The sequence below is a fragment of the Amblyraja radiata genome, chromosome 25 (assembly GCF_010909765.2).
Source record: "Amblyraja radiata isolate CabotCenter1 chromosome 25, sAmbRad1.1.pri, whole genome shotgun sequence".
Taxonomy (NCBI): domain Eukaryota; kingdom Metazoa; phylum Chordata; class Chondrichthyes; order Rajiformes; family Rajidae; genus Amblyraja; species Amblyraja radiata.
This window is the reverse complement of record NC_045980.1, coordinates 33372747-33394028: the sequence shown is the minus strand read 5'-3', so window position 1 is coordinate 33394028 and position 21282 is coordinate 33372747. Positions and strand designations below refer to the sequence as shown.

The 21282-nt window shown below is 49.9% G+C and overlaps 1 protein-coding gene across 1 annotated transcript in view; it reads right to left on the bottom strand.

The window, feature by feature from the left end:
• Positions 1-809: 809 nt before the first annotated feature.
• The window catches only part of myo18b (myosin XVIIIB), a 140969-nt gene continuing 120496 nt past the window's right edge, over positions 810-21282 (bottom strand). Inside the window, exons 39-42 of the mRNA XM_033043064.1 lie at positions 18095-18231; positions 8563-8727; positions 4155-5260; positions 810-1133 (exon numbers count right to left, since the gene is read on the bottom strand). Of these exons, the coding sequence (XP_032898955.1) occupies positions 4156-5260; positions 8563-8727; positions 18095-18231 (1407 nt within the window). The 3' untranslated portion in view covers positions 810-1133; position 4155. The remainder of the gene's footprint in view (positions 1134-4154; positions 5261-8562; positions 8728-18094; positions 18232-21282) is intronic.

Sequence of the window (21282 nt, the reverse complement as noted above, 5' to 3'; positions counted from 1 at the left end):
CTCTAAACTAAACTAAAAATCAGGTGATAATTATCAAGGCAGTGGCTTTCACACCATTTCAAACAAAGACAAGAGAACATTGCCTTGGCCACTAGTGTTAAGTGGCTGTGCCTGGCTGTTCCATTCATCTCCCTGACAGCCATTGTCGACTAACTCTGCCAGCATCTTACCTATTGAAGGCCAATTTCCCTTCCTTAAACTTATAGATACAACTTGCCCACACTGCCAACATGTCCTGTCGACACTAGTCCCACCTGCCTTTGTTTGGCCTGTATCCCTCTAAACCTGCCCTATCCATGTACCTCCCACCCTCCCATCCGCCCGCCCTCGGGCTCCTCCTCATCCTCCCCTTTTCCTTCCTTCTCCCCCCCCCCCACCCCCCATCAGTCTGAAGAAGGGTTTCAGCCCGAAACGTCGCCTATTTCCTTCGCTCCATAGATGCTGCTGCACCCGCTGAGTTTCCCCAGCAATTTTGTGTACCTATCCATGTACCTGTCTGAATGTTTCTTAAACGTTGCGATGGTCCCTGCCTCAATCTCCTCACCGGTGCCACCCTAAGACTAGTCGGAGAACTGGGAAGAGGGAGGGGATGGAGAGAGAGGGAGAGCAAGGGCTACTTGAAGTTAGAGAAATCAATGTTCATATCGCTGGGGTGTAAGCTGCCCAAGCCAAATATGAGATGCTGTTCCTCCAATTTGTTTCGTTTAGAGATACAGTATTGAAAGAGGCCCTTCGGCCCACACCGATCATCGGTCAACCATTCACACTAGTTCTATGTTATCCCACTTTTGCAACCACCCTACATATTGTGGGCACTTATTTTTTTACAGAGACCAATTATCTTACAAACCCACCATAGAACAATGAACCAAATCTTTCAATGGTTCCAACAGGCGGTGGAAGCAGACAGACGGACAAGGGCTCGATGTTTTAATTCCCGTTTCAAGCATGGCGTGCCATTGTTTTCAATCGGTGCGGTTTGTGCACCCCTTGTTCGTGCACCCCCTCGGTTTTCCTCTCCGTCCTTCTTGACCAGGACATCCCTTTCCCATTCCGGCTGCACTTTCCCATCCGGGTCTTCATTGTACAAAGCTTCAGGCTGCTGTGGAACCAGGAGGTGTCGTTTAGAGATTCTGGAACGAACGTTCAGAGTTGCAGTCAGTAAAGCTCCTCAGTCAGAACTTCCCTCCCCTGATGTGGGGAGTTCCCGCCCCCACCACCACCCCCACCCCCACATTAGTCTGAAGAAGGGTCTCGACCCGAAACGTCACCTATCCCTTCGCTCCATAGATGCTGCCTCGCCCGCTGAGTTCCTCCAGCACTTTTGTCTACCGCCAATTTTTCCAGCATCTGCAGTTCCTTCTTAAACTTAACCCGGAGGGAAATTAATCTGGGGGGGGGGGGTGGGGGGGGGAGACGGGCGGACGGGGGGGGGGGGGGGGGAATCAGTCTCATCAGTCTCAGTCTACCCCACCACAGAAGGGGGAGTTGTACAGTTTTAATGGGGTTGGGAGGGAAAAATAGATCAGCCATGATCGAATGGCAGACTCGATGGGTCGAATGGCCTAATTCTGCTTCCCTGTCATATGATCTCATGAGGGTGGGAATATCAAAGACTTGAGGTCGTAGCTACAAGGTGAGAGGGGCGAAAAGTTTAAACGTTCAGTTTAGTTTAGAGATACACAGCATTGAAAGAGGCCCTTCAGCCCACACTGATCATCAGTCAACCATTCACACTAATTCTAAGTTATCCCACTTTTGCAACCACCCAACATATTGTGGGCACTTATTTTTGATCGACCAATTATCTTACAAACCCACCATAGACCAATGGAACCAAATCTGCCGGCACCTCACCTGTTAAAGGCCAATATCTTTTCCATGGATTCATAGAGTGATAGAGCATGGAAACAGGCCCTTCAGCTCAACTAGCCCACACCGACCAACATGTCCCATCTACACGATAGTCCCACCTGCCTGTGTTTGGTCCATATCCCTCCAAACCATGTACCATTATCCATGTACCTGTCCAAATGTTTCTTAAAAGTTGCAATAGTATCTGCCTCATCTACCTCCTCCATGCACCCACCACCCTTTGTGTAAAAAAGTTGCCCTTCAGATTCCTTTATTCTCCTCTCTTTAAACCTATGTCCTTTGGTTCGAGATTCCCCTACTCTTGGTAAAAGACTCTGTGCATTTACCTGATATATTCCTCTAATGTTTTTCAATACCACTATAAGACCACCCTACATCCTCCCGCACTCCAAGTAATAAAGTCCTAGCCTGCTCGACTTCTCCCTGTACGACAGGCCTTTTCTTACTTTGAAATTTTCGAACTCCATTTCTAACACCTCTGCCCGTGAAGGGATTCGCTGAACACCTCCGCTCGGTCCGCCTAAACCCACCTGATCTCCCGGTTGCTCAACACTTTAACTCTCCCCTCCCATTCCCACGCTGACCTTTCTGTCCTGGGCCTCCCCCACTGTCAGAGTGAGGCCCAGCGCAAATTGGAGGAACAGCACCTCGTATTCCGCTTGGGCAGCTCACACCCCAGCGGTATGAACATTGAACCCACACCATGCTGGCCACACACTCATCTCCCCGCTACCTTCAGGTAGAAGGTACAGGAGCCTGAAGACTGCAACGTCCAGGTTCAGGAATAGCTACTTCCCCACAGCCATCAGGCTATTAAACTCGGCTCGGACAAAACTCTGAACATTAATAGATGGGACGACAGATGGCACAATGGGCTAAGTGTTCGGCTGGCAACCGGAAGGTAGCCGGTTCGAATCCCGCTTGGAGTGCATACTGTCGTTGTGTCCTTGGGCAAGGCACTTCACCCACCTTTGCCTGTGTGTGAATGTGTGTGAATGTGTGTGAGTGATTGGTGGTGGTCGGAGGGGCCGTAGGCGCAGATTGGCAGCCACGCTTCCGTCAGTCTGCCCCAGGGCAGCTGTGGCTACAGAAGTAGCTTACCACCACCGAGTGTGACTGAGGAGTGAATGAATAATGCGATGTAAAGCACCTTGAGTATTAGAAAGGCGCTATATAAATCCCATCCATTATTATTATTATTATTATTATTATTATTAATAGCCCATTATCTGTTATTTGCACTTTATCAGTTTATTTATTCATGTGTGTATATATTTATACAATGGTATATGGACACACTGATCTGTTTTGTAGTCAATGCCTACTATGTTCTGTTGTGCTGAAGCAAGAATTTCATTGTCCTATACAGGGACACATGACAATAAACTCTCTTGACTCCTGACTTCTTACTGTCTCCGACTACATTTTATCTCTGTACCCCACCCACTCCCCTGACTCTCAGCCTGAAGAAGGGTCTCGCCCTGAAATGTCGCCCATTCCTTCTCTCTCCAGAGATGCTGCCTGTCCCGCTGAGTTACTCCAGTGTAGACAAAAGTGCTGGAGAAACTCAGCGAGTGCAGCAGCATCTATGGAGCGAAGGAAATAGGCAACGTTTCGGGACGAAACCCGGAAGGGTTTCGGCCCGAAACGTTGCCTATTTCCAGAGGGGTTTCATCCTGAAACGTTGCCTATTTCCAGAAGGGTTTCATCCTGAAACGTTGCCTATTTCCTTCGCTCCATAGATGCTGCTGCACCCGCTGAGTTTCTCCAGCTCTTTTGTCTACCTTCGATTTTCCAGCATCTGCAGTTCCTTCTTAAACATAGAAACATAGAAAATGGGTGCAGGAGTAGGCCATTCGGCCCTTCGAGCCTGCACCACCATTCAATATGATCATGGCTGATCATCCAACTCAGTATCCCGTACCTGCCTTCTCTCCATACCCCCTGATCCCTTTAGCCACAAGGGGCACATCTAACTCCCTCTTAAATATAGCCAATGAACTGTGGCCTCAACTACCTTCTGTGGCAGAGAGTTCCAGAGATTCACCACTCTCTGTGTGTGAAAAATGTTTTTCTCATCTCGGTCCTAAAGGATTCCCCCTCTATCCTTAAACTGTGACCCCTTGTCCTGGACTTCCCCAACATCGGAAACAATCATCCTGCATCTAGCCTGTCCAACCCCTTAAGAATTTTGTAAGTTTCTATAAGATTCCCCCTCAATCTTCTAAATTCTAGCGAGTACAACGAGTTACTCCAGCGTGGAAGGGATCGAAACTTACTTTACTCTTTGTCTGGCTTTTTCAGGTACTTCATCATAACGGAGTTAATGTCATTGGTTTCTGACTTCACTTCCACCGCGTCCCTCGGCTGGGCATTCAGGCCTCCATTTCCCCCCTCCTCCTCATCATCCCTTGGCCGAGGCCCACCGGGACGGTTCTTGACGCTGTCCGCGCTCTTGTACGACACGGTCGAGCCCGAAGAGGAGTCGGAGTCGGAGAGGTTGCCGTGGGGCTCCCTGTCTCCCTCGGAAGACCGAGGGCGCACCACCATTGTCTTTTTCCACCAGGCCGGGCCGGGAGGGCCTTTGTCGAGCGAGGCGTCTGAACTGAGGTGGCCCGGGTTGTCGTGGGCCACGTCGGGCGGGCCCTGGGATCTCCGGATGGCGGGAAGAATGTCGCCGTCGCCGGACGCCTTCCCCTTCCCGCGCTCGTAGCTGAGGCTCGGGATGGTCCAGGAGCGGGAGGAGGCCTCGCTGTCTGGGCCCTCCCCGGCAAGGAGGGGGCTGAACCGCTTGCTTTTGAACACCATGGGCCTGCCTGCGAGGAGGACATCGATGTCTTCTTCCAGCCCCAGCCACTTGCGTGGGGGGGTCCTGGGCCTGGGCCTCGGGGGGACGCTTGGCCGTTGACCGGCGGCGATGGGCGCGGCCAACATTTCGCACGAGCCGTACCGGCTTCTCCTGTCGGTGGCGTCGTCCCCGGCCGCGGGCAGGGAACGGAGGCTCAACGACCGGACCAAGCCTGGACATCCGCGGCCCCCCAGGGAGGAGAGGCTCCGCGCCTCCGGCCCCAGGAGAGGGCCGCCATCGTCGACCTCCAGGGCGGGACGCTTCCTGAGGGACGACATGCCCGCCGTCTGGTAGATGGGCAGGGTGGAGGCCTCGTCCATTGGCAAGCCCAGCTGGTCTCTCTCACCCACTCGCTTCCTCCTCAGCTCCTCCAGGAACTCAGACAACGCAACCGAGGAACTGGGGGGGGGCCTCTCCCCTTCGGAAGGAGGTCTTCTCTGCTCGGGACTCTTTGCAAAGTCTCGACTTCTGTAGCTGGATCCACTCTTCGAAGAGCTCGCTCTGCTGTTGACTTGATCCATCTCACTCCTCGCTGACCTGAGGGAGGGCAAGACAGATGGAACGGACGATGTTAAAACATAGAACAGTACAGTACAGCACTGGAACTGGCCCTTCGGCCCACAATGTCTGTGCTGAACCAGAGGTACAGGAGCATCAGCTGCAGAACCAGCAGGATGCTACACAGTTTCTTCCCACAAGCAATAAAAATGGTCCCGTCCCCATACACATACACCCCCACATCTAACCTCGCCCAACATCTAAAGCCACTGAACAGCACCTTAAATTATTCCTACGTTAGAGATCGATTGTTCTGTCTGAATTTTAGTCTATTTTAGTTCTATTTTGGAGATGATAATTTGTAACTTATAAGTATTTATTTCAGTTTTTATTAATTGCACTGATGACAAAACTGATGAGAAACTATTTTTTGTTTCTTCTGTGCGTGCAAGTACTTGGTGAAATGACAATGAAGTGAATACTGATGCCAAGAGCAAGTGATGCCTGCCTGCATATTCTCCATATCCCCCATGAAGGAATTAGACGGGGTGAAGGAGTAGAATCTTTTCCTCAGGGAGGGTGATTCGAGAACGTGAGGTGGCACGGTGGAGCAGCGGTAGAGTTGCTGCCTCACTCGCAGCTCCAGAGACCCAGGTTTGATCCTGACTACATGTGCTGTCTGTGCAGAGTTTGTACATTAATAATAATAATAATGGATGGGATTTATATAGCGCCTTTCTAATACTCAAGGCGCTTTACATCGCATTATTCATTCACTCCTCAGTCACACTCGGTGGTGGTAAGCTACTTCTGTAGCCACAGCTGCCCTGGGGCAGACTGACGGAAGCGTGGCTGCCAATCTGCGCCTACGGCCCCTCCGACCACCACCAATCACGCACACACATTCACACACATTCACACACAGGCAAAGGTGGGTGAAGTGTCTTGCCCAAGGACACAACGGCAGTATCCACTCCAAGCGGGATTCGAACCGGCTACCTTCCGGTTGCCAGCCGAACACTTAGCCCATTGTGCCATCTGTCGTCCTGTACATTCTCCCCATTGCCCCTCAGGTTCATTTTAAATCTTTCCCCCCCCCCCTCACTTTAATCCGATGTCCTCTCATCCTTGACTCCCCTATCCTGGGTAAAAGCCTCTGTGTTTTTTCCCGATCTATTCCTCTCGTGATTTTCTACATCGCTACAAGATCACCCCTCATCCTGGATGCTTCCTCTGAGAGGCTTCTGAAGTGTCCTCTGGAACGCTTTCAAGAGAGAGTAATGCCCCTGTCCCACTTAGGAAACCTGAACGGAAACCTCTGGAGACTTTGCGCCCCACCCAAGGTTTCCGTACGGTTCCCGGAGGTTTTTGTCAGTCTCCCTACCTGCTTCCACTACCTGCAACCTCCGGCGACCACCTGCAACCTCCGGGAACCGCACGGAAACCTTGGGTGGGGCGCAAAGTCTCCAGAGGTTTCCATTCAGGTTTCCTAAGTGGGACAGGGGCATTAGATAGAGCTCTTAGGAATAGCGGAGTCTAGGGATATGGAGAGAAGGCAGGAATGGGGTACTGATTGGGGATGATCAGCCATGATCACATTAATGGCGGTGCTGGCTCGAAGGGCCGAGTGTCCTACTCCTGCACCTATTGTCCATTGTCTATCCTTCTGCTCCAAGGAATAAAGTCTTAGCCTGCTCAACCATATCCCTATAGCTCAGGCCCTCTAGTCCTGGCAACATCCTCGTAAATATTCTCTGCACCCTCTGCAGCTTGATAACATCAACCCTATATTTCTGACTGACTTATCCAAAGAGTACAGTTAAAAGGACCGTCTAATTCTCCACTCCTTTTTAAAATTTGGTTTAGTTTAGTGATACAGCGCGGATACAGGCCCTTCGGCCTACCTAGTCCGCGACGACCAGCGATCCCCGCACACTAACACTACCCTACACACACTAGGGATAACTTGCATTTACACCAAGCCAATTAATCTACAAACTTGTACGCCATTGGAGTGTGGGAGGAAACCGAAGATCTCTGAGAAAACCCACGCAGATCACGGGGAGAACGTGCAAACTCCGTACAGACAGCAGCCGTAGTCAGGATGGAGCCCGGGTCCCAGGCTCTGTGAGGCAGCAACTCCACCGTTACGCCATTGTGCTGCCCAACCATCTCTCTGTCTAAGAAGGAACTGCAGATGCTGGAAAATCGAAGGTACACAAAAAAGCTGGAGAAACTCAGCGGGTGCAGCAGCATCTATGGAGCGAAGGAAATAGGCAACGTTTCGGGACGAAACGTTGCCTATTTCCTTCGCTCCATAGATGCTGCTGCACCCGCTGAGTTTCTCCAGCTTTTTTTGTGTACCATCTCTCTGTCTATCTCTTCTCCAAATCTAAGCATCATTCCTTCAATATTTCCTAATCCTACAGTTTGTAAATCTTCGACATATGATCAAGGTGCAATCTAATTAGTTCCCTGAAGGATTTTGCACAGCTCAGCCTTATCTCACTTGCTTTCCAAATTTTCCAAACTCGTGGATATTAGGGGATTAGATCGGGTGGATGCACAGAGTCTCTTGCCCAGAGTAGGTGAATCGAGGACCAGAGGACATAGGTTTAGGGTGAGGTGGGAAAGATTTAATTGGAATCAGAGGGATAACTTTTTCACACAGAGGGTGGTGGGTGTGTGGAACGAGCTGCCAGAGGAGGTAGTTGATGCCAGGACTATCCCAATGTTTGACAGGTACATGGATAGAACAGATTTGGAGGGATATGGGCCATGCACGGGCAGGTGGGACTACTGCAGCTGGCCATGATCTGTCATGTCCCTCTCCCCTGACTCTCAGTCTGAAGAAGGGCCTCTACCCAAAACGTCGCCTATTCCTTCTCTCCAGAGATGCTGCCTGACCCGCTGAGTTTTTTGTGTCTATTAACTAAACTAAACTCTTCTGGACCGGCCTCCATTGCTAGTATGTACTTTAGACTTTAAAGATACAGTGCGGAAACAGGCCTTTCGGTCCACCAAGCCCGTGCCGACCAGCGATCCCCACACATTAGCACCACTCCACATACTAGGGACAATTTACAATTTTACTGAAGCCAATGATCCTACAAGTATGTCTTTGGAGTGTGGGAGGAAACCGGAGCACCCGGAGAAAACCCACGCGGGTCACGGGGAGAACGTACAAACTCCGTACGGACAGCGCCCGTGGTCAGGTTCGAACCCGGGTCTCTGGTGCCGCGAGGCAGCAACTCTACCGCTGCCACCTAAACAAGGGGAGGAATATTGTGCCTGGTTGCTGTTTCCAATGTCGTAGAGAGAGGAGAGACACCAGGACCTACCTGTACCCCAGGAGGCTGGCACTATCGGCTGCCGATCCTTGCGCCAGGCTCCCAGCGACGCTAGGCCCCGACGTGGGTGAACGGCCCGCAGACGACCCCAGCCACGATCTCGTCGCGCCGCTACGATCATTGGTCAGAAGCGATCCCACGCTGGACTGTTTATCTCTGTCGCCAGGCGGAAAGGGAGCAGAAGTACAGTCAAGGCCACAAACTTCAGTTCAGTTCAGTTCAGTCTAGTTTAGTTTGGTTTTGTTGAGTTGAGTTTAACCTAGTTTAGAGATACAGTGTGGAAACAGGCCCTTCGGCCCACCGAGTCCGCGCTGACCAGCGATCACCCCGTATACTAGCACTATCCCACACACTAGGGACAATTTACAATTTTTAACCGAAGACATTTAACCGACAAACCCGCACTTCTTTGGAGTGTGGGGGGGAAACCGACGCACCCGGAGAAAACCCACGCCTTCACAGGGTGAACGTACAAACTCCGTACAGATCGAACCTGGCGAAAAGGTGAGGGGTGTAAGATTTAAAGATGTACAGGTATGTAGGTAAATTAGCTTGGTGTAACGGGCCTGTCCCACCTACGCGACTTTATCGGCGACTGCCGGCACCAGCCATAGGTCATTGCAGGTCGCAGAAACATTTCAACAGCGGCGACCAGAAAGACGCTACGACTCTTTGGGCGACTGAGGAGACGACTCACGGCCGTACAGGCGACATGTCGCGGGGTGAAGCCTGTACGGTCGTGAGTAGTCGCCCAAAGAGTCGTACCTTGTTCTGGTCGCCGCTGGATTTTCAACGTGTTGAAATTTTTCTGCGACCTGCAATGACCTATGACGGGTGCCGGCAAGTTGTCGAAATAGGCCCATAAGTGTAAATTGTCCCTTGTGTGTGTATGTGTAGGGATCGCTGGTCGGTGCAGACTCGGTGGGCCGAAGGGCCCGTTTCGACGCTGTATCTCTAAACTAAACTAAACTAAAATTTGACAGTAACCTGATGGGCCACATTTTTTACATCAAGGGTGGTGGGTATATGGAGCGAGCTTCTGGAGGAGGTAGTTGAGGCAGGTACTATCAAATCCTTTAAAAAAAAAACATTTGGACAAGTACGTGGGTTTGGAGGGATATGGGCCAAACACAGGCAGGTGGGGCTAATGTAGATGGGACATGTTGGTCGGTGTGGGCAAGTTGGGCCGAAGGGCCTGTTTCCACGCTGTATAACTATGATAAAAGTGTTGTGGATCTGATTTGCTTTCACATAAAACAGTTCTGACACAGCCGTCAACAGGTCACAGCTGAGGCCGCGCTGACATTTGACAGTGTTTATGAAGATCTTCAGAGTTGCAATAAGAATCCTGACAAGATGATTTTCATCCAATTTTGCCCATTGTTCAGCTGAGACCCGCTGACAGGATCTGTTGCGGCATCCCAATCGCAAAAAATGATTTAGATCCACGACTGAAGAGGGATGTGTGACTTCAGAGATACAGCGTGGAAACAGGCCCTTCGGCCCACCGAGTCTGTGCCGACCAGTGGTCACCGGAACTGGGGTCAATTTACAATTTACAGCACGGACACGGTGGGCCGAAGAGCCCGTTTCCACGCTGTTGCTCTAAACTAAACTAAACAACGATTCTTATCTAAATGGTGTCAAGTTGGGAAAAGGGGAAATACAATGGGATCTGGGGGTCCTTGTTCATTAGTCACTGAAAGTAAGCACGCAGGTACAGCAGGCAGTGAAGAAAACAAATGGCATGTTGGCCTTCATAACAAGAGGAGTCGAGTAAAGGAGTAAAGAGGTCCTCCGGCAGTTGTACAGGGCCCAAGTGGGACCACACCTGGAGTAGTGTGTGCAGTTTTGGTCTCCAAACTTGAGGAAGGACATTCTTGCTATTGAGGGAGTGCAGCGTAGGTTCACCAGGTTAATTCCTGGGATGTCGGGACTGTCATATGTTGATAGACTGGAGCGGCTGGGCTTTTATGCTCTGGAATTTGGAAGGATGAGAGGGTATCTTATTGAAACATGTAAGATTATTAAGGATTTGGACACGCTAGAGGCAGGAAACATGCTCCCAATGTTTGGGGAGTCCAGAACCAGGGGCCACAGTTTAAGAATAAGTGGTAAGCCATTTAGAATGGAGACGAGGAAACACTTTTTCACACAGAGAGTGGTGAGTCTGTGGAATTCTCTTCCTCGGAGGCGGTGGAGGCCGGTTCTCTGGATGCTTTCAAGAGAGAGCTAGATAGGGCTCTTAAAGATAGCGGAGACAGGGGATATGGGGAGGGTAGGAACGGGGTACTGATTGGGGATGATCAGCCATGATCACATTGAATGGCCCTGCTGGCTCGAAGGGCCGAATGGCCTACTCCTGCACCTGTTGTCTTTTGATTCGGAAGGGAATGCCGACTGCGGTGATACAATAGACGTTTTGCAGTCTGACGAATAAAGGGGAAACGTTCATCTCTTGCCTGAAGTGAGTGGAATCTTAATTTGAAACACTCTCAGGAGTAATGAGTATTCAGTACCAAAACATACACAGTGCTGCACAAGCTCCACCAAATTACAGCTGCCAAGTAACATGAAAAGATTCACAGGTTTGCTCCACGGCGACAGATTCAACATCACTTAAATTAGTCGGAGGTGAAACATTAAAGCAGAAATCACACCACCTTCTGAAGCTTTTGTTGCACGAGATGCATGCGAGACACAGAGGGAACGGAGACGAGGAAACACTTTCTCTCACAGAGAGTTGTGAATCTGTGGAATTCTGTGCCTCAGAGGGCGGTGGAGGCCGGTTCTCTGGATACTTTCAAGAGAGAGTTAGATAGGGGACGTAGGCGATGGTTGAAGCGACGCTGCGGTGCGGGCTCTGGTTGGACACGCCGTTGCTTAGATAGGGCTCTTAAAGATAGCGGAGTCAGGGGATATGGGGAGAAGGCAGGAACGGGGTACTGATTGTGGATGATCAGCCATGATCACATTGAATGGCGGTGCTGCCTCGAAGGGCCGAATGGCCTACTCTTGCACTTATTGTCTATGGTCTAAGACTAGAGGCTTTAGACATTAGAGATACAGCAAGGAAACAGGCCCTTCGGCCCACCGGGTCTGCGCCGACACGCGATTACCCTGCACACTCGTTCAGTTCAGAGATACAGTATGGAGACGGGCCCTTCGGCCCAGCGAGCCCACGCCGACCATCGATCACCCGTTCGCACTAGTTCTATATTATCCCTCTCTCACATCGACTTCCGACACACTAGGGGCAATTTACAGAGGGCCAATTAACCTATAAACCCGCACGTCTTTAGGATGTGGGAGGAAACCAGGGCAACCATGCGGTCACAGGGAGAACGTGCAAACTCCACACAGACAGCACCCGAGGTCAGGATTGAACCCGCTGCAGCTCCAACGGCGTACCGGCTGGATTGGTATAAATGTAAATTGGCCCTAGCGTGTGTCGTTATGGTGTAAGTGTCATTTTTCAAGAGAGAGTTAGATTGAGCTCAATGGATATGGGGAGAAAGCAGGAACGTGGTACTGATTTTGGATGATCAGCCATGATCATATCGAATGGCGGTGCTGGCTCGAAGGGCCGAATAGCCTACTCCTGCATCTATTTTCTATGCTTCTATGTAAGTGTGCAGGGATTACTATTCGATGCGGACTCGGTGGGCCGAAGGGCCTGTTTCCACACTAAATTAAACTTAACTAAACTTTAGTGAAGGATTAATTGGATCTCGATCGCAGGTTTTCAACACAGCAGCCTAGCTGGTTTTATTTTCAGAGATACAGCATGGAAACAGGCCCTTCGGCCCATCGAGTCCATGCCGACCATCGATTTGCTCATTCACACCAGTTCTATGTGAGCTGCCTGTCTCATCCATTCCCAAAAACAGGAGGAGCGATTTACAGAGGGGGCAATCGACCTACTAACCGTTCAGTTCAGACATACAATGTGGAAACAGGCCCTTCAGCCCACCGGGTCCACGCCGGCCATCGATCACCCGTTTTCATTCCTTCTATGTTAACCCACTTTTGCATCCACTCCCTACATCCACTTGGGGCAATTTACGGAGCCTAACAAACCACGTCCTTGGGAGAACGCGGTCACGGGGGGAGAACGTGCAAACTCCGCACAGACAGCACCCGAGTTCCGGATCGAACCCAGGTCTCTGGCCTTGTGAGGCAGCAGCAGCAGCAGCTCCACCTGCCGCGCCACCGTGCCGGCCCTTTTTGTTTTTGCCGTCCCGTCCCACTGCATCAGAGTGGTTTAAAGTATCAAAATCATAGACTACAAACTACCACAGTCCACGATGTAATTATCTGATTGAGATTAATATGCATGCTCTAAAGATTATGCAATCTAAAATCCACATTTCATTTTAGTGTTACTTGTGCATTTGAGCTGTGCATAAATTTCTGCTTCTGGGTAAGATGATAAACCGCTGATATGATAGCAATTATGAACTCTGCAGGCTCCATCCCTCCTTCTGACAATTTGTACGTTTTAATAGCCAATGTTAATCGGTCTCTGCGTTTTCCTCTCTCCCACTTGCTGGCTTTACCTTGCACTAAACGTCATTCCCTTGCACTGTACTGTAAATGTACTCTCTGGATACGCTGTAAATGATGGTCCGATTCTACGCGGCCAGCATAGAGTCTATCCTCACCTTCTCCATCATGGTCTGGTTTGGCTCGGCCACCAAGCACGACACCCGGAGGCTGCAGCGAATCGTCCGATCAGCTGAGAAGGTTGTTGGCTGCAACCTTCCCTCCATTGACGGACTGCACACTGCAAGGGCCAGGAAGCGAGCGGGCAAGATCATCTCTGACCCCTCTCTCCCTGGCCACAAACTCTTTGAATCACTTCCCTCTGGAAGGCGACTCCGGACTGCCAAAGCCGCCACAGCCACAGACGTAAAAACAGTTTTTATCCACGAGTAGTTGCTCTACTCAATAACCAAAAATCTGTAGCCTCCCTTTGCTCTGCTATTTTATTTCATTCTTCACATGTTTAATCAATAATGTTTTATTATTAGGAGGTACACAAAAATGCTGGAGAAACTCAGCGGGTGCAGCAGCATCCATGGAGCGAAGGAAATAGGCAACGTTTTGGGCCAAAACCCTTCTTCAGATAATAATGTTTTATTATTAATGTTTAATGTTTTTTGTGTCATACTTAATATGTCACTGTATGTGTCGTGTTGTCACTTGCGGGCGGAGCACCAAGGCAAATTCCTTGTATGTGAATACTTGGCCAATAAACTTAAACTTAAAGGGCTCGATTGTAATCATGTGTTGTCTTTCCGCTGACTGGTTAGCTGGCAACAGCAAAGCTTTTCACTGTACCTCGGTACACGTGACAATAAACTAAACTAAACTTTCTCAATCTTTATATCTTGTTCCGTGCAAAAGTACTTGGACACTGCCCAGGATTCTCACTATAACAATCCAAGCAGTTTGAAATTCAAGACACGAGGAACTGCAGATGCTGGTTAACAACTTACCTTGAAGCCCTGACTTCTCCATCCCTTCTAACCCATCAATAACATATTTTCTAAGTTGCTGCAGCTGCTTAGTGCCGACCAACTTCCTGTTGTACCACCTCCCTCGGCTTTTAACTGGCTTCTCCATTATGGATGGGATTTCTTCCTTTAGTTTAGTTTAGAGATACAGCGCGATAACAGGCCCTTCGGCCCACCGAGTCCGCGCCGACCAGCGATCCCCGCACACCAACACTACCCTACACACACTAGAGGCAACTTACATTTACATCAAGCCAAGTAACCTGCAGACCTGTACGTCTATGGAGTGTGGGGGGGAAACCGAAGGTCTTGGAGAAAACCCACGCATGTCACGGGGAGAAGGTACAAGCTCCGTACAGACAGCAACCGTGGTGGTGATTGAACACGGGTCGCTGGCGTTGCAAGCGCTGCAAGGCAGCAACTCTACCGCTGCGCCACCGTGACCGCCCTCATCGCTCATAATTTCTCAGCTGCATAAAGCCTTTCCTCTAGCCAGATAAATACTCTGTGGTTTACTAGGCTTAATCTACAACCTATCATGTATCAATAGACAACAGGTGCAGGAGTAGGCCATTCGGCCCTTCGATCCAGCACCGCCATTCAATGTGATCATGGCTGATCATCCCCAATCAGTACCCCGTTCCTGCCTTCTCCCCATATCCCCTGACTCTGCTATTTATAAGAGCCCTATCTAGCTCTCTCTTGAAAGCATCCAGAGAACCGGCCTCCACCGCCCTCTGAGGCAGTGAATTCCACAGACTCACCACTCTCTGTGAGAAAAAGCGTTTCCTCGTCTCCATTCTAAATGGCTTACTCCTTATTCTTAAACTATGGCCCCTGGTTCTGGACTCCCCCAACACCGGGAACATGTTTCCTGCCTCTAACGTGTCCAAGCCCTTAACAGTCTTATATGTTTGAATTATCATGTATGGATATATATGGATAGGAAAGTTCAAAAGGGATTATGGGCCAAATGCCCGATAATGGGACTAGCCCAGATTCCAATTTGGTAAGCATGGACAAGGTGGGCCGAAGGGCCTGTTTCCGAGCTGCATTGCACTATGACATAGCAAAAGGATTTGAGTATAGGAGCTGGGAGGTTCTACTGCAGTTGTACAGGGTCTTGGTGAGACCTCACCTGGAGTATTGTGTACAGTTTTGGTCTCCTAATCAGAGGAAAGACATTCTTGCCATAGAGGGAGTACAGAGAAGGTTCACCAGACTGATTCCTGGGATGTCAGGACTTTCATATGAAGAAAGACTGGATAGACTCGGCTTGTACTCGCTAGAATTTAGAAGATTGAGGGGGGATCTTATAGAAACTTACAAAATTCTTAAGGGGTTGGTCAGGCTAGATGCAGGAAGATTGTTCCCGATGTTGGGGAAGTCCAGAACTAGGGGTCACAGATTAAGGATAAGGGAGAAATCTTTTAGGACCGAGATGAGGAAAATAATTTTCACACAGAGAGTGGTGAATCTGTGGAATTCTCTGCCACAGAAGGTAGTTGAGGCCAGTTCATTGGCTATATATAAGAGGGAGTTAGATGTGGCCCTTGTGGCTAAAGGGATCAGGGGGTATGGAGAGAAGGCAGGTACGGGATACTGAGTTGGATGATCAGCCATGATCATATTGAATGGCGGTGCAGGCTCGAAGGGCCGAATGGCCTACTCCTGTACCTATTTTCTATGTTTCTATGTCTATGACACCACAATACAATACACCTTATTTATCATGAACTACATGGTCTCACAGTTGATGCATAATTATCTGATTAAGATTGATATTCATTTTGAAATCTAAAATAATAATTTAACTCAACATTAATTGCACATCAGAGCTGAGCGTAATCTTCGTACTGATTGCCAGAGAGAAATTGCCAGACACAGACACAAAATGCTGGAGTAACTCAGCGGGACAGGCGGCATCTCTGGAGGGAAGGAACGGGTGACGTTTCGTGTCGAGACTCTTCTTCTGACTGAGGGTCAGGGGAGAGGGAGACACTGAGATAAGGGAGATATCACACCACCAAAGTTCCGGCAACAGCCACCTTATGCCCCTGTCCCACTTAGGAAACCTGAACGGAAACCTCTGGAGACTTTGCGCCCCACCCAAGGTTTCCGTGCGGTTCCCGGAGGTTTTTGTCAGTCTCCCTACCCGCTTCCACTACCTGCAACCTCCGGCAACCACCTGCAACCTCTGGGAACCGCACGGAAACCTTGGGTGGGGCGCAAAGTCTCCAGAGGTTTCCGTTCAGATTTCCTAAGTGGGACACAGGGGCATTAGGCAACAGTTTGGAGACACAGCGCTGAAACAGCACTTCGGACCAGCAATCCCCGTACACTAGCACGGCCCTACACACGCTAGGGACAATTCTAATTACAATTCTACTGAAGCCAATTAACTTTGGAGTGTGGGAGGAAACCGGAGCACCCGGAGAAAACCCACGTGGTCGCAGGGAGAACGTACAAACTCCGTACGGATCGAACCTGGCGAGGTGCAAACTCCATGTCGACAGTGTCCGACGTCAGGATGGAACCCGGGTCTCTGGCGCTGTGTGGCAGCAACTCTACCGCTGCGCCACCGTTCCCTGCCCCTTCACAGGCAAGGAGTGGGCTGTAAACCTGTACTGTCACCCTCCAGTAAGGCTCAATGGTTGCCCCTTGCCTGTCTCATTTCTCTGTCTCAATAGACTGCTTCCACCAGCCAGAAGAGGTCCAATTTTATGAATGACCTTCACTTCAAAGACGTGCAGGGATGCAGATTAATTGGCTTTTGCAAATCTGCCGTTCTTTGCGTCTGCTGTCTTTTTAGTACCTGCTTCAGGCTGAAGAGGTTGCACAAGACAGACAAAGGGGGATTAATCTGTGCAGTTCTTTGCCACAGAATGCAAGTCTGGATATTTTTAAGGCTGAGGAAGATACTGTAGATTCTTGTTCAAGAAGGAACTGCAGATGCTGGAAAATCGAAGGTAGACAAAAATGCTGGAGAAACTCAGCGAGCGCGGCAGCATCTATGGAGCGAAGGAAATAGGCAACGTTTCGGGACGAAACACTTCTGGAAATAGGCAACGTTTCGGGACGAAACCCGGAAGGGTTTCGTCCCGAAACGTTGCCTATTTCCTTCGCTCCATAGATGCTACCGCACCCGCTGAGTTTCTCCAGCATTTTTGTCCACTGTAGATTCTTGATTAGTGCGGGTGTCAGAGGTTATGGGGAGAAAGCAGCAGATGGGGGTTAGGGCGGAGAGATAGATCAGCCTTGATTGAAAGCAGAGTAGACTTAGTTTAGTTTAGTTTAGAGATACAGCGCGGAAACAGGCCCTTCGGCCCACCGGCTCCGCGCCGACCAGCGATCCCCGCGCATTAACACTACCCTACACCCACTAGGGCCAGTTTTTTAAAAAACATTTACACTAAGCCAACTAACCTACAAACCTACACGTCTTTGGAGCGTGGGAGGAAACCGAAGATCTCGGAGAAAACCCACGCAGGTCACGGGGAGGACGTACAAACTCCGTACAGTCAGCACCCGTAGTCGGGATCGAACCCGGGTCACCGGCGCTGCATTCGCTGTAAGGCAGCAACTCTACCGCTGCGCCACCGTGACTACCCATACCCTGTGACTGTGACTTATAGACAATAGACTATAGGTGCAGGAGTAGGCCATTCGGCCCTTTGAACCAGCACCGCCATTCGACGTGATCATGACTGATCATCCACAATCAGTTCCTGCCTCCTCCCCATATCCCCTGACTCCGCTATCTTTAAGAGCCCTCTCTAGCTCTCGCTTGAAAGTATCTAGAGAACCGGCCTCCACCGCCTTCTGAAGCAGAGAATTCCACAGACTCACAACTCTCTGTGTGGAAAAGTGTTTCCTCGTCTCCGTTCTAAATGGCTTACCCCTTATTCTTAAGCTTGATGGGCCTAATTCTGGGCCCCCATCACTTATGAACATGAGCTATGACGGGCTGACAGTGGAGGGGGCTCAGGATATCGAGACGTTACCTTTTTGCTTCATCGTCACTCTCATCGCTGGACACTTCTTCCAAGGATGTCTGCAGATCGGCGATCCGTTTTATTGACGTTTCAAGGTCAGCTTGCAACGTCTGGTTCATCGCCACCAGACTCTCCACCTGTGAGCCCTGCCAAAGGAACACATTCACGTACATGAATGATTGAATACACGTGTGTAGATTAACCCTTATTAATCATTGCCATTTACAATCTCCACTACACATACACGCATGCCACCCATTACATGGTATAACGGTACTACACGAACTAGGCCAGCCAGCTGGCACAAGGCATGCTGAGCTGGGTATGCACGGCTGGGCAGTTTTCATGCTCTGTATTTCTGAATGGAATAAAGACCAATGTCTCACCATGTATGTTGTGGTGGATCATTTACAAACAACACGAGACATTTGTTTTGCACACGGGAGGTATGCGAAGGGTCGCCAGCTAAAGGGCGCTGGCAAGGTCGCAAAGTTTCCCCGCGCCCGGTCCTCCTTTGGCACCAGGTTATCTTTATTTGTTTAACCAAAAATAATGTATTCAATTATTTACGATAAAACGTACAATACTAAACGATTCGAAACAAAACCCACCACCATGGTGCAAGGAAAACAAATATTCTTTCATTACTATTTTACAGGTTTACCAGGTTAATTCCCGGGATGGCGGGACTGTCATATGCTGAGAGAATGGAGTGGCTGGGCTTGTACACTCTGGAGTTTAGAAGGATGAGAGGGCATCTCATTGAAACATATAACATTGTTAAGGGTTTGGACACGCTAGAGGCAGGAAACATGTTCCCGATGTTGGGGGAGTCCAGAACCAGGGGCCACAGTTTAAGAATAAGGAGTAAGCCATTTAGAACGGAGACGAGGAAACATTTTTTCTCACAGAGAGTTGTGAGTCTGTGGAATTCTCTGCCTCAGAGGGTGGTGGAGGCAGGTTCTCTGGATACTTTCAAGAGAGAGCTAGATAGGGCTCTTAAAGATAGCGGAGTCAGGGGATATGGGGAGAAGGCAGGAACGGGGTACTGAGTGGGGATGATCAGCCATGATCACATTGAATGGCAGTGCTGGCTCGAAGGGCCGAATGGCCTACTCCTGCACCTATTGTCTATTGTCTATTTCCCCATCCTTGGCAAGGATGCATTTCACCCCCTGCCCCGCGGTCCTGGAAATCCCCCAGGGTGCCCGTGGACAGCGCCCAGTCCCTCCCTGGTGGCACCCTGGCGCGACCCCATGTTATCTTGACCTCCCGTCGCCATGTCTGGTTTAACTCAGGTGAGACGACTGACACTCACCACAGGGGGCACTCTATCACCCGTCGTGTCTCTCCCACACTACTGCCAGAGTTATAGAAGATCATAAGACACAGGAGCAGAATGAGGCCATTCGGCCCATCGAGTCTGCTCCGCCACTCGATCATGGCCGATCTACCTTTCCCTCTGGTTGGCACGGTGGTACAGCGGTAGAGTTGCTGCCTCACAGCGGCAGAGACCCGCGTTCGATCCTGACGCGCTGTCTGTACGAAGTTTGTACATTCTCCCCGTGACCTGCGTGGGTTTTCTCCGGGTGCTCCGGTTTCCTCCCGCACGCCAAAGACGTGCAGGTTTATCAGCAAATTGGCTGCGGTATAATTGTAAATTGGCCCTGGTGTGTGTAGGATAGTGTTAGTGTGCGGGGATCGCTGGTCGGCGCGGAGTGGGTGGGCCGAGGGGCCTATTTCCGCGCTGAATCTCCAAATACAGACGTTGGGTGGTGAATCTGTGGAATTCTTAGCCACAGAAGGCTGCGGAGGCCAAGTCAGTGGATATTTTGAAGGCAGAGATTAAGGTAGATTTTTGATTAGTGCGGGTGTCAGGGGTTATGGGGCGAAGGCAGGAGAATGGGGTTCGGAGGGAGAGATAGATCAGCCACGATTGAATGGCGGAGGAGACGTGATGGGCCGAATGGCCTAATTCTACTCCTATCACTTATGACCCTATGAATAAACATCGAGCTGTACAGTACAGGAATAGGCAGGCTGAATGTACAGAGTCTAAACTCCTCAATGGAGCTGCATTGGATATGATTTTTGTGCGATCAGATTTTAATTTAAAATACCACGGCAATAATGTGTTTGTAGTTCTTCACAGCGGCTGCAGCTGACAACCTGACAATGTTGTGCTCCCTGGTGTAAGTCTCTGCCTGCATTTACAAATGGTCGCAATTGTCGCAGCGTTTTGTTTAGCTAACGTGTCAGTTCCGACTCTCTGAAGGCGATTGGAAGTGGCAGGTGGGGCCAAGGTGGTGAGTGTGGAATACAATGAAGTGTCACTGTGGCCACGATCACTGCAGAGGCAACCATGTGTGTTACAGAGAACTGCAGATGCTGGTTCAAATCCACAAAACGCTGGGGTAACTCAGCGGGTGAGGCAGCAGCTCTGGAGAGAAGGAATGGGTGACGTTTCGGGTCAAGACCCTTAAGGGTTCTCAATATCCGAGCACATTAGGGACGATTTACAATTTCACCGAAGCCACTTAATCAAGGGCTTTGGAGTGTGGGAGGAAAGAATGGAGCGGCTGGGCTTGTATACTCTGGAATTTTGAAGGATGAGAGGCTATCTCATTGAAACATATAAGATTATTAAGGGTTTGGACACGCTAGAGGCAGGAAAGATGTTCCCGATGTTGGGGGAGTCCAGAACCAGGGGCCACAGTTTAAGAATAAGGGGTAAGCCATTTAGAACGGAGATGAGGAAACACTTTTTCACACAGAGTTGTGAGTATGTGGAATTCTCTGCTTCAGAGGGTGGTGGAGGCAGGTTCTCTGGATACTTTCAATAGCGAGCTAGATAGGGCTCTTAAAGATAGCGGAGTCAGGAGATATGGGGAGAAGGCAGGAACAGGGTTCTGATTGTGGATGATCACATGCTTGTTCATGTGTGTGTGTCTGTGTGTGTATGTCTGTGCGTCTGTGTGTGTGCCTGTGTCTGCATTGTCTGCATGTTTTCAAGTTTGTGTTCATTTATGTTCGTGTGTTCGTGTGTGTGTGTGTTCATGTATGTTCGTGTGTGCATGTGTGTGCATGTGTGTTCATGTATGTGTGTGTGTGTGTGTGTGTGTGTGTGTGTGTGTGTGTGTGTGTGTGTGTGTGTGTGTGTGTGTGTGTGTTTGGCGTGCATTTGTTCATGCAGGAGT